This window comes from Borostomias antarcticus (assembly GCF_949987555.1).
Source record: "Borostomias antarcticus genome assembly, chromosome: 2".
Lineage (NCBI taxonomy): Eukaryota > Metazoa > Chordata > Actinopteri > Stomiiformes > Stomiidae > Borostomias > Borostomias antarcticus.
This window is the reverse complement of record NC_140235.1, coordinates 23175993-23189285: the sequence shown is the minus strand read 5'-3', so window position 1 is coordinate 23189285 and position 13293 is coordinate 23175993. Positions and strand designations below refer to the sequence as shown.

The 13293-nt window shown below is 46.9% G+C and overlaps 2 protein-coding genes across 2 annotated transcripts in view; one reads left to right on the top strand and one right to left on the bottom strand.

Moving 5' to 3' along the window:
• cox4i1l (cytochrome c oxidase subunit 4I1, like) overlaps positions 1–1821 on the top strand; it is a gene marked incomplete at its 3' end in the record, with an annotated part of 4333 nt that extends 2512 nt beyond the window's left edge. The window contains exon 3 of the mRNA XM_084461328.1: positions 1688–1821. Within this exon, the coding sequence (XP_084317454.1) occupies positions 1688–1821 (134 nt within the window). The remainder of the gene's footprint in view (positions 1–1687) is intronic.
• A 2463-nt stretch (positions 1822–4284) lies between these two features.
• Positions 4285–13293, bottom strand: part of bcl2a (BCL2 apoptosis regulator a) — a 45423-nt gene continuing 36414 nt past the window's right edge. The window contains exon 2 of the mRNA XM_084452763.1: positions 4285–5469. Within this exon, the coding sequence (XP_084308889.1) occupies positions 5335–5469 (135 nt within the window). The 3' untranslated portion in view covers positions 4285–5334. The remainder of the gene's footprint in view (positions 5470–13293) is intronic.

Sequence of the window (13293 nt, the reverse complement as noted above, 5' to 3'; positions counted from 1 at the left end):
CTCCTCTCTCTCTCTTTCACACAGGTAACTTTCACTTTCACAGCATTCCCACAATATTCCAGTTTCAGGAGCTGGGTATTCAGGAGCTTTGGTATTCCGGCTGGGTCCAGCAGGGCTTCCAGGGTGTTTGGTATTCCAGGCTGTTCCAGGCCCACAGAGCGGGCTTCTCTCCAGCTTGTCACTGAAGGGTGACTCTGATGTGGTTCAGAGAACTGTTAAATAGCACACTAGGGACAGGCGGAGAGGAGAGAAGAGGAGATGAGAAGGAGAGTTAGAATCATCCCATGGTACCTAAAGTAGATGCTATTAGATGCTATATATATATATATAAATATATATATATATATATATAATATATAATTTATCATAATAGTTATGTAACTAATGTCATCTGAGAAAACAAACAAAAAACACACATTGTTATTTTAGCAAAATTACTGTTAATTTACATATTGTGTAAAACAAAAATATATACTTTTCTTTAAATCTATAGAAACTGCACTGGCCTCTGAAACCAACAAAGTGCTCATTATACACAAATGTCTGTGCCCCTGATGGTGTGCATGATACTTTAAATTAGATAAATAATAAAACATGAACTTTTTTTTCTCCACCTATAAAAAACGGCATACTGTAGGTGCTTTGACTTGGCTCAAAATGACCACAATACATTGGTACATTAAGCACTAATTGACACAGAAACAGAAAACAATGTTATGAAATCCTTAGAAACAAATTGTTTGACAAAGAAACATGGGAATGATAGAATAAGGTACCTGTGAGATATGACAAAAAATATACATCTGGGGTCATTTTGACCCTAGTTGGTAGGATGAGGGTTATAAAGAAGTTGGAACAAAACACTTGAATATAAAGTACAGGATGTGCCTGTTTGACTATCTGGCACACTGTGTGTGTGTTTGTGTGTGTGTGTACGTGTATGTGTGTGTACGCTATCTTCCTCTAGTGACTGACTTCATACAGTACTTGACTTCATCAAGACCAGTCCTACCATAAGTACAGCTATATGAGAACACTAGCGTGTCAAAGTACACTGTCTTCCTCCAGTGACTTCATCGAGGCCAGTCCTAGCATGAGTGCAGCGGGTGTTGCTCTATCTTCATCTGGTGACTTCATTCCCTAGTGCGTGCACGTGTGTGTGTTCTACATGCTGACTCGGATGGTTTTGCATGGGTGCTAAAAAGGAGAAGAAGAAGGGAGATCTATCTCTGTCTCTCTGGAGAGTCACATCATGGCTTTCTCACCCAACACAGCTGACTTGCGTGACTAGCGTGTGATGATGATGGTGGCGGTGGCTCCGGGGACTTGTGGCTCCTTGACTACTCATTGTTGTCTCCCACTCAAATCTAGTATTGGTAATACAATTTACCATACGTGCACAGTAAACATGTTGTCCCCCACCCATGATGCATGTTCCTTTGTGGTAATGAAGGAGTGGAGACGTGATCTTTTCTTGATGAACATGAATATGAAATGTTATCAATTTCATGTGCATATTATATCTGCGTGAAAAGTAGGACACGTATAATGAATCAGTTATACTTAGTGTACTTCTCCCCTTTTCTTTCTCTCTCTCTCCCCTCCCTCCCGCCCTCCTTTCTTCCTCCAAAACTCCTCTACCCCCACTTTACACGCCTTTCCTCCCCCTCCCTCCTTCTCCCCCAAGTCTTTGGCAGTGTCCCCCACACCCTGTCTCAGGAGTGGGTGGAGAAGCAGACCCAGAGGATGATTGACATGAGGGTCAACCCCGTCCACGGCTTCTCCTACCACTGGGACTACGACAGGAAGCAGTGGAAGTAGGAAGTACCGGACCAGACCTGGGTCAGAAGAGAAGGCCTACTCTTTATGCATGTTCATCACGTGTGCGTAGTGGACTATAGTGGGACATGCTACATGCATGTTCGTGTGTTGGTGGTTTCCGAGACTCGGTTCATGCTTCGTCCTTGTTATTTATGTACTGTATGTCATAGAAGAAAGTACTGTAATGTTTGTCACTCTTCAGCAATTTTCACACCTGTTTTTGTGTCTGTAAAGTGGTTCCTGACTGCAGCTTGGCGTGTGTCCATGTGTGCCCATGTGTGTTCAAACATAAGACTGCTTTAGAGTGGACACGCCAACCGGCTCGTAGAAAAAGCATTCTTCAATTCTGAGGTTGGACCTGCACTTGGAACTCAGCCAAGTGATTCAGCCAAGCAACTCGGTTGCCCTTTAATGCTTTAATCATTCTGTAAACCAAATAAAGATGGGAAAATACTTAACTGTTGACCCATCTGAGGCACTTCTTTTTCCTGTTGAAGCATTTTCACCTCACTATAATAGCTGGAGTACAGGCCAAAGATTGTGCTGACTATGGGACAGGACATCGCTGCTCTGTCAAGGCGGGACAATATTCGCCATCGAATTAACAGTTGAATTCCAACATCTTTTTAACGGCCTGGTGCCGAATTTTTCATGTATTCGTCCAACTCTACAAACCCCTCATTTACATCTGCAAGAGCACGGCTAACTGTAGGACCCGTCTGTCTGCATCTTCTATTTCCCAACACTTAATTTAAACAGACTAAAATTCCACCGCCGTCATCACATTTTGGAGGCCTTTGAGAGGGAGAAAGCGGCTATACAGCCATCCTCCATGCCAGCAAATTACCCACCAAATAAACCACACCACTCCCCGACTGCCACAGCCCCCGAGCCTAACTAGCGAGCTAACAGCCAACTAAAAACACCAACTCGCTTTCTTTTTTTTCACATGATTTAAAATTCTCTTTCTTCTCCTGGTCTGCTCTTCATATGTATGTAGAGAGCAGTTTGTAAGAGGGTGGGGGTGGAGAGAGGGAGAATGATGAGAGGGAGGGAGAATGACGCAGACTCAAATTAAACAAATTCCCATGTTCCCAGAGGGATATATAGGCTATAACTGAGTGACTGGAGTAGGCGGGATAAGGAGATGGGGGTTAAACCCCGGGGCTTGGAGGCTAGGGTTTGATGTGTATGTGTGTTCTAGGGGGTGTTACAGTAATGCTACATTGTTGGTGCTGAAGCAAGGGGTCCTGGGGGGGGGTAAATACACAGCGTCATCGTCTTCATCAGGCATCATTATCTTCATCATGGTCAGCGGCAACAGCATCATTACCACAACCATCATCATCACCAATCACTCTCCTTCTCTCTCATATTACATCATTTCTCATAAACATCTCTCCCTCTTTCTCTCAGGCAGTGTGTCTTCATCTGGTTCTATTCACTAGAACTACAAAGGCAAGTGCAATTTTAATGGTATGCGTCGTGTGGAGGGTGTCTACTCTCCCTGGTCCTATTCTACACACATCATGAACATCCTCTGGCTTTGTGCTCCTGGACCGATCTCCGATCAATATTTAGCTATCATTTAGGGAGTTACAGGCATTTACTATAGGATTTACTTTACCAAAGTCTTTATTCTGTGTTCAGAGTGTGCAAAGAGAGAGAGTTCAAAGGGGTATTAACAATGTGATCTGTCTGTTCTGATACTGAAAGAGAATGTCAAGCTGCCAACCAGCAGTGTGTCTGCGTGCTGCTTCTCTGCGTGTTCAGAGTGAACAATCTCATCACACCGGCTTCAAACAGACACTACTGTCTCCACATTCATACGACTTGAGGTACTAGAACTTTTGGAACAGTATTGATAACAGAATATTGATTCCTTAAAGAAACAGACCAGAAACATCCACTGACACACCCAGACGTCTAATTCTAAGAGCTCTAGAACCACGGCTCATTCAAAGGTTCTACCTGCCTCGTGTTCTCTCCTGGAGGAACACCCCTCATCTCCATCCAGAGTTCCGCTGTGGTTCCTGCAGAGAGGTCAGAGTTGAGAGAGTGACAGGGTCCGATGGCGGTCGAAGCTGAATCGTTAGGTTCTTACTACTTGTACAGCATTGAGGTTGAGTTTAAAGCGCCTCAAGTATTGATTATTACAGTATTAACACAATACTGACAATACAGTATTGGTGACAACAGTACTGATAACAGAATATTGATTACTTAAAGAAACAGACCAGAGACAGGAGAGGCGGCCGAGTCAGAGACAAGAACTTTAATAAAGAACAATTTCAACATCAGCTTTGATAAAGAACTTTAATAAAGAACAATTTCAACATCAGCAGGAATGAGGGTAAGGCTGAAGCACTGAAAACGGGTGGGGTGGTGTAATGTGAGAGAGAGAGAGAGAAAGAGAGAGAGAGAGAGAGAGAGTGTGTGTGTGCGTGCGTGCATGTGTGTGTGTGTGTGTGTGTACAACAATCTACTTTTTCACACTCACTCTCACACACACCCGTCCATCTCCACCCTAACCCCATCTTTCCTCTAGACATCATGCTCTGGAAGTCAACATGCAAAATCCCCATCATGGTCGTCGCTCGGGTCAGCTACTGGCGCCTGCTTCCAAGGTGATGAAGATTGCGTCTAACACGCCTGGTACACTCCAGGCGCTCATGCAGGATGTAGTCGTACACAGGTGAGAGATCAACCAGGATCTCAACTCCTCAAAACACTGGGAGCGATTGCTTTGATCTGCCCAGGAGTTCCAGATGGGTGTGGTTAGCTCTTTATGGGACTGTACAATTGGTTGCATCTTGCCAGACAAGCTCTATTGAACATGGATCATGCATCTTGAGAAAATGTCACATTCGGTCTGAGCCAGGTGTGTCTTGTGTTAGCTGTGAGTTCATAATCACCTCACACGCCTGATCACCTGTCAATCAATGTAAATATGACATGTTGCCATGTTAACAACATTACAGGATCATGCTGAAAAAAGTTAAACAAAGAGGAAAACATAAGACATATGTTTCAACTCCAGAAGACGTCTCCGTAACGATCAGTTCTGTCTGCTTTTCAGCTGAAATGTTCACTTCAAAAACACCACAAGGACGGAGGAGTAGTTCCATTTCAGGGAAGGGAGCGTCAACATAGCAGTCTCCTTTGGAGGGGCTTGGGCTAGGCCTGGGCCGGGTTCTAGACAGACCTCGGGGTCAGGGTCTGTGGTTGGTGTCCGTCTAAATACTGTACTGGGGACCAGACTGGGTTGAGGCTTCAAGAGACGTAGTCTGAGTCGAGGCCTGGGCGAGGACAGCGGAGGACAGAGAGAAACGAGGAGACGGAGGAGGACGAGAGACAGGCTGTGTTGTCCTCCACACTGGGTAGAAGAAGAGAGAGGAGCGAGTGACGCAGATAACAAGTCCTGTACATGGTATGGTCACTGCTCCATGTGTGTGTGTGTGTATGTGTGTGTGTGTGTTTTTGTGTGGTGGGCGCGGGGGGGGGGCTGCAGCATCACTTCTGGGTGAACAAGGCCCCCAGGGTGGCGCCTGCGGCCCCCAGGGCTGCCAGCCCGAACACAGTCTTCAGGTAGGGCCAGGAATGGAACAAGGACCCCTGCTGCCGACCGTACAGCTCCATGAACGCGTCCTGGAGACGAGGGATAGGAGGGAGAGAGACGGGGGAGAGAGGGAGAGAGGGAGAGAGGGAGAGAAGGAGAGGGAGAGATCAGTCAGTCAACACAATCAAACAAACACACACACGCAAGCACAGAGGGATTCAGTGACACTGACGAACATAGGACCCATGTCTCACCGCTTGCATCTCAGGATGCAAGCGTTTTAGCTTAATGCCTCCTACACACACTCACACACACACACACACACACACACACACACACACACACACACACACACACAGCTCTTTTTGGCATAAAGCACTGTAACGAACCCAAAACATGATCCCTTCCCACACTTCAAAGAGTAACACAGTGCTTCCCAAAATGCTTGTGTGTTTTCTTGAGACAGGGTGTGTGTGTGTGTGTGTGTGTGTGTGTGCAAATGTGTCCAGTGGAGCAGCAACAAGGAAATGCAGGGTTCTTTCCCCTCATGTGTCACACACACGCATGCACGCACGCACACACACACACACACACACACATGCACATGAACATGCACACGCACACATACACACACGCACACACACTGTCTGTATGTCCGTGTGTGCGGATTGGGGTGGAATAGAGATATGATAAGTACGGTATTACCACCCTGCACACACACACACACACACACACACACACACACACACACACACACACACTACATACGCACCAGCTCTTGATACTACCAACGCTTGCTTTTAACATGTACATCTGATGTAACATAACCTAACTCTCCATACGTAGTATCTCCACAACTCATCTTCATAAGTGTTCACAGTGAGATATTGCAACACTGCCCTGAGCACTCAACCACCTCCAGCATTTACATGCTTTGAGGACTGGTTGTGTGTGTGTGTGTGTGTGTGTGTGTGTGTGTATGTGTGTGTGTGTGTGCGTGTGTGTGCGTGTGTGTGTGTGTGTGTGTACTGTAACTGTACAGTTTGCTTGCCACAGGGTGTGCCACACGAGTAAAACTCAGCTCTGAAGAAGAAATGGTGTGAAATGTGAAAATTCAGAAATCTGAATTTCAAAACATGAGCGTGGTGTGGCTCTCCTTGTGTGTGTGTGTGTGTGTGTTTGTGTGTGTGTGTGTATTCGTTCCCTCCTCTCTCCTCTAGACCCTGGTACACAGTGGAGTAGCCTACTGAATAAATAGGGTGGATATAATGTGTGCTTGTGTGTGTGTGAGTGTGAATAAGTAAGGCAGCAAATATTGCAGCGAGCGTGTTCATTATTACAGTACTGGTGTTGGCACTGCTAGGCTGTATGCCCAGTCTAAGCAACACACACAATTCCCCACCCATTCCATTCAAGTGCATTCAAATTCGATCTCTCCTCCTTCTCCCCTTCCACTCTGCTCCTTCATAACTCCTCTCTCCCTCATCCATCTCTCCTCATCTCTCCCTCCTATCCCCTCCATCTGTCCTTCCACTCCTCAATTTCCCCTCCTCTCCTCTCCAGCCTTGTATGTCCTCAGGCCGCCCCTAATGCCCTCTGAGCCTGCAGGAAGCCGCTCTGACTGGAGAGGAGTCTTCAGGAAGGAGCTGGGAGCAGGTTAGCACAGGGAGCAGGTAGGGAGCAGGTTAGCACAGGGAGCAGGGAGTAGGCTAGTATAGGGAGCAGGTTAGCACAGGGAGCAGGTAGGGAGCAGGTTAGCATAGGGAGCAGGTTAGCTCAGGGAGCAGGTTAGCACAGGGAGCAGGTTAGCATAGGGAGAAGGTTAGCACAGGGAGCAGGTTAGCATAGGGAGCAGGTTAGCAGAGTGAGCAGGTTAGCACAGGTAGCAGGTTAGCATAGGGAGCAGGTTAGCTCAGGGAGCAGGTTAGCTCAGGGAGAAGGTTAGCTCAGGTAGCAGGTTAGCACAGGGAGCAGGTTAGCTCAGGGAGCAGGTTAGCATAGGGAGCAGGTTAGCACAGGGAGCAGGTTAGCTCAGGGAGCAGGTTAGCATAGGGTGCAGGTTAGCATAGGGAGCAGGTTAGCACAGGGATCAGGTAGGGAGCAGGTTAGCACAGGCCAGGGGGAGATAGTGGTAACACACTGGGAATTCAGAGGGTATGATGAAGGGGCAACGGAGAAGTGGGACCTGGGGAGAGGGGAGCAAAAAGAGGTGGAGTGAGAGAGGGAGACCCCGCAGCGGAGGAAAGAGACAAGGGAGTGGAGGGGAGGAGAACGGGGCGCAGTGAGATGAGAGAACGAGGGAGAGAGGGAGGGAGAGATGCTGTGCCGAGCAGAAACGTCTCTCACTAGAGTTCAAGCCTTTTCAAGTTCAAGTCAAGAGATCTGATGCAACCAAAATCACGCTCCTTCCACTCCACCTCCCTCTCTCTATTCCACTCCATTCCTCTCTATCAATCTCTTAACTCCCCTCGCTCTCCTTCTTTCTGCCTGTCTTCATTCCAGAGAATCATCCTCTGGGTTACGTTAGAATTGGCATGGAATTTAAAAAGTCCTTTTCTTCATGCCAAGCAGTATTACGGTCTCGCTCTCTCTCCTCTCCCTCACAGAGAGGAAACATTATAGATCAGCTATTCTTTGATAGCCCTCGGTCAATATTGTATGTGAGCAGACAGACAGAAACAAACACACACACACACGCACACACGCACGCGCACACACACACTACACACACACACACACACACACACACACACACACACACACACACACACACACACACACACACATAGCATCACATCAAGAGGAAAAATACCCTGCAAGAATGGAAATTTAAATTGGCAAGAAAAAAGGTGTTATAAAGGGTGTTTTATCCACTTTACAGGAACACATAATTTACAGTAAATGTCCCTTTTCCTCTGGCGTCTGTCTCAGCGATGGACGTCATGGGAAGTTCCGCTGTTGACACTCTTTGATCATCACACAACATCGCCATGTATCCCCTGTCATCGCAGCATATTCGATTACAAAAACGCTCCATTCATACACCAAATCACTGTGGCTAATCAAAGTATCTTGTGCGTATCATATCAATAACGCTCTGTTCCAGCTAATCTCAGATTATGTCATGGTTGTTTCCACTGGTACAGTAGGACGTACAAGCCTATCTGCTACTAAATACTGTCTGTCTCCAGTCATCACGTTCATGAACTTCTCCTGGGTAATTTCACTCACTGACTCTTCATGGTAGGGTATGATACCACAGGGTTTATGGTCCACTTGCATGGAGATTAATTTTGTGATGCGGAGAATAGTTAACACATTGTCATGGTGTGTGTGTGTGTGTGTGTGTGTGTGTGTGAGTGCATGCGTGCCTCTATGTGTTTGTGTGTCTGAATGGGTACAGTTCAGTGATATCATGGGTTTTTCCATGACAGAGTGTAGACTGTGTGTGTGTGTGTGTGTGTGTGTGTCTGTGTGTGTGCGTGCATGCATGTGTATGTGTACAATAGGCTATGTGCGTAGGCTATATGTGTAACCAGCCAGCACCAGGGGGGAGATTCTGTAGGCTAGTACTGTGTACTATAATAACACACACAGGTAGGCTACTGTTTACACCCTCAACAAGCTGCCTGGGTGAGAAGCACACATGCGCGCGTGCACGCACGCACACACACACACACACACACACACACACACACACACACACACACACACACACACACACACACACACACACACACACACACACACACACGCTCGCAAACACAGGCACACACACAAACACACATAGATTACATGCTTCTTATTCACACCACAACACAGCCTGTTCTTTTGTTTTTCTGGGACAGTTCTGGGAACAGCTGACTGATTGTTTAACTAAAAACCCCTTAGCCAACATACATCACTGTGGGGCTGTTGAACTATGTTGGCCTGTCTGCCAACTTGTTAGCCCTGAAGTATAGCTGGCCCAGTGTCAGCCTGTTAGCCCCGGAGTATAGCTAGCCAAGCTAACCTGTCAGACTGTTAGTCCTGGAGTAGCTAGCCCAGCTAACCTGTTAGCCGGTTAGTCCTGGAGTAGCTAGCCCAGCTAACCTGTCAGCCTGTTAGCCCTGGAATAGCTAGCCCAGCTCTAACCGGTCAGCCTGTACCCACCCAGGTGGGGAGAGAACCTTTAGCATGCTGACAAATGGACTAGAGACAAACTGTTTTCAGCTTGCTAAACATCAAGTAAGGGCTCTGTTTGTCCCCACCAGGCTAATGTAGGCTAGATGATGGCGTATGAGAGGCCTGGATAGGTAATGGACTTCGAACTTTACAAAGCCTATGTTGGGTGAACAATAACTTAAGTAGAAAATTATGTAAAATGTCCCTTCTACACCTAGCTTTGTTCATTGTCCATATAGTCTAAAAATGGATACAGATGTCAGTCTCAGTTTGTATGTGGGAGCTGCAAACAGTAGTAGGCCTGAAGCCAAACCCACAGAACGACCAGTAGGAGCTCTGTGGTGATGGAGGGCACACATACAGTATATATATATACACACACACACACACACCTGGTTAGAAATAACGTTGGTATCTCCTGGGGAGGGAGGACACTGCTGGAGAGGAGGTGATAGTTAAACGGACATGTGCACGCACACGCACGCACGCACGCACGCACACACACACACACACACACTCCCAGATAAGCTGAGGAGAATTTTGTGAATGGCCTGTTATGATTGGTTAGTTGGCTGTGTTGCCCTCAGAGTCCCGGCCTTATATGACAGTGGGCGCTGCACAGGGTCGGGTGTCAGTCGTCATCACTTCCTCTGGTGTCCTAGGCGACCACACTGGGCACTAGGCCAGGAGATGACCTAACTGGAGACCAGGGGTCACATTACACAGGACAGACTGGCACACAAACGCACGAACGCGCATGCACGCGCACACACACACACACACACACACACACACACACACACACACACACACACACACACACACACACACACACACAAAGAGCTCAGCCTCCTCTGGGGCAACCTCTGGGGCTCCGTTGCACACCCCTACCCACAATCCTCTCATCTCTGTGTGGGGTCGCCCTCAGGTGGCAGGGGTCAGCGCCATAAAAAGAGGACACAGGACCTCAGCACTGGGGGAATCTGGGACGGAAGGGAAGGGGCGGTGAACTGTGACCCCGTAATTCACGGCATCCTAATAAGGTAATGGTTTCCAGTTGATCTCTGACTCGGAACTGAGCGTTCTACATAGGATGCCTACATGAGACGCCTCTCAGGCTGTCATACATTTAACAGCATTATTTATGTCTCTCTGTCTGCCTCCCTCTCCCTCCCCCACCGTCTCTCGCTCTCTCTATCCTGCAGTCTGACACCAGGCGGTTGAAGGAACCATCGATCTCAAACAGTTTCATCATTCAATTAAGGAAGGTATCTATGGTGAAACGTTAAAAGAAAGATATAGCATCTTAAATACAGAGATGAGGGTCAGAGCTTCAGTTATGGCGCCAAGTTATTGGCAAGGACCTCACAATACGATACGTATCACGATACGTGTCACAATATGACAGCAATACATATTATGATACATTGCAATACTAATACATAATTTGCAATACTCAACATCATTTACTGAAAATGTAAAAATAGAGACATTTGAAATCCGTTTAAACCATGAATAATTTAATTATATCCTTCATTTTGTATATCTATTCCCTGTTTTGTTCTGTATATTTTCATTGTGCTTTATATATATATCTAAATATATGAATGTATCAATACAAGGGGGCTGGGAAATTGATACAGTATCTTGGGAAAAAATATTGCGATACTCAGCTGAATTGATTTCTTTTCAAAGCCCTATTCAGTAAGTCTCAGTCCAGACAAAGTCCTCTGTATCTGTTTAGCAGTTGAAACACGGAGAGATACAGTCAGGGCTGAAAATTAACACCTGCCACCGGCCAAATGCAGGTAAAATTTCCAATTGGCGATTAGATTTAGGAAAGGCTATCTGAAAAAAAAAAATCTTGGCCGGTAGATTTTTCCATCTACAGTCCCCTTGGCAGGTGACTCACCGTGAGACAAAAAGTTAATTTTCACCCCTGGATACAGTAGATTCTACTTCAACGTGATGGAACTAGGTCCCTGAGAGGCTGAGAGTAAAGATGTTTCCTATAAGAACAGGAGAGGCGTGATCTTTCCTCCGTGGGGTAAGACGAACACATCACAGAGGGACAACATCCCCACCTTCCTTCCTGCCTCTCTCTCTCTTCTCTCAGTTTCTCACCCTCTCATCCTCTTCCTCCCTCTCTTTCTCGCTCTCGTTTCTCTCCCTCATCTCTCTCTCTCTCTCTCTCTCTCCATCTGCCTGCGTTCTCTCCAGGTTGTGGGGTGCAGACAGCAGGGGATTATTGACCCCCTGGGTCCTGACATCAAAGAGGATACAGACACACACACACACACACACACTTACAACTCCGATGGCACCAATTTCCTAATGTGTTTTTTAGCACTGCAAATCCTGACTGGAGCAGAGAGACAGGGCACAGGGACCCCTGCGGTCAAGAGTGGGCCAATCTGCAGGGGGCGTCCGCCATCGCCTTAATAGGAGAATCTTTATCTCCCAACCAGCTTCAATCTCGTTAATGACCCATCCCCCCTTACTTACACACACACGCACGCACGCACGCACGCACGCACACACAAGCACACACACTGTTCGAGGAAGAGGACCTGTCGGAAGAGTCCCTGACGTCATGGTAACATATCAGTGGGGGAAGTCCTATTCTAATAAATAGCCCAACATCCTGTTAACATCCTGGTCGGGGGAAATGTCTTATTGTTTGCTAGTTATTCATTTTTATTTCCTGGCTTCCTTAACATGCTGTTAAAGTTAACTCGCTGTCCTGGGGTTAGCTACTGTATATAAGGTTAACTGTACTGAGTTATCTATCCTGGTTAGCCGGTGCTGAGGTCAGGTCACCAGCTGAGATGAGATGGTGACTTACTAGATGTATTAAATCACTGCTGCTGGTTGGAGGAGGTTGGGAACTGAAAGTGATATCAACACTACAACATGTATTAGATCATGTGCCCTTTATAGAATATACAGGACACATAATAATTTCTGATAACCCCAGTCTTTGTCCTAGTTAGTGTTTCTGCCTTGGGCTGGAGGATCCAGAGACGTGAGGAGAGCTGGAGGATCAGCGCTGGTGGGAGGCCTGTGGGTCAAACACACATCTCATCATGGGACAGGAAGGGATCATCTCATAGTCACACGCTTCAACCCAAGGCCTGTCTACGTGTGTGTGTCTGTGTGTTTGTGTTTTAGTGGAAGGGACTGTGATCATGGGACAACTCAAACATGACAACAGATCAACAACTGTTACATCGCACAAACACATAACAGTCAGCTGGTTGAAAGAGTGATAAGATGAGGTTGGACAAAAACTGTAAGGCCTTGACACACACACACACACGCTCGCTCGCACACGCTCGCACACACACTCACTCACTCACTCACTCACTCACTCACTCACTCACTCACTCACTCACTCACTCACTCACTCACTCACTCACTCACTCACTCACTCACGAGTTTGGGTCTGGTGATCTCCTGTAGTGTCAAACCTCAAGCCTCCATCCCTCCAAAAGAGAGTGGGAGAGAGAAAGGGAGAGAGAGAAAGAGACAGGAGAGGGAGAGAGAGACAGAGAAAACAGAGGGAAAAAATAGAGCTAGAGAAAGAAAGAGAGAACCGTTAGGTCATCCATTGTGACCTGGTAGTGAACCGAAGGGTTTCCCCAGAAGACCTGTGACCTCATTACCTAGACTGATAATCTGATCACAATCTCATTCAAATTAGCTGTAATGCCCTGAATTTGGTTAGTCCCCCACCTGCCCTATGCTGT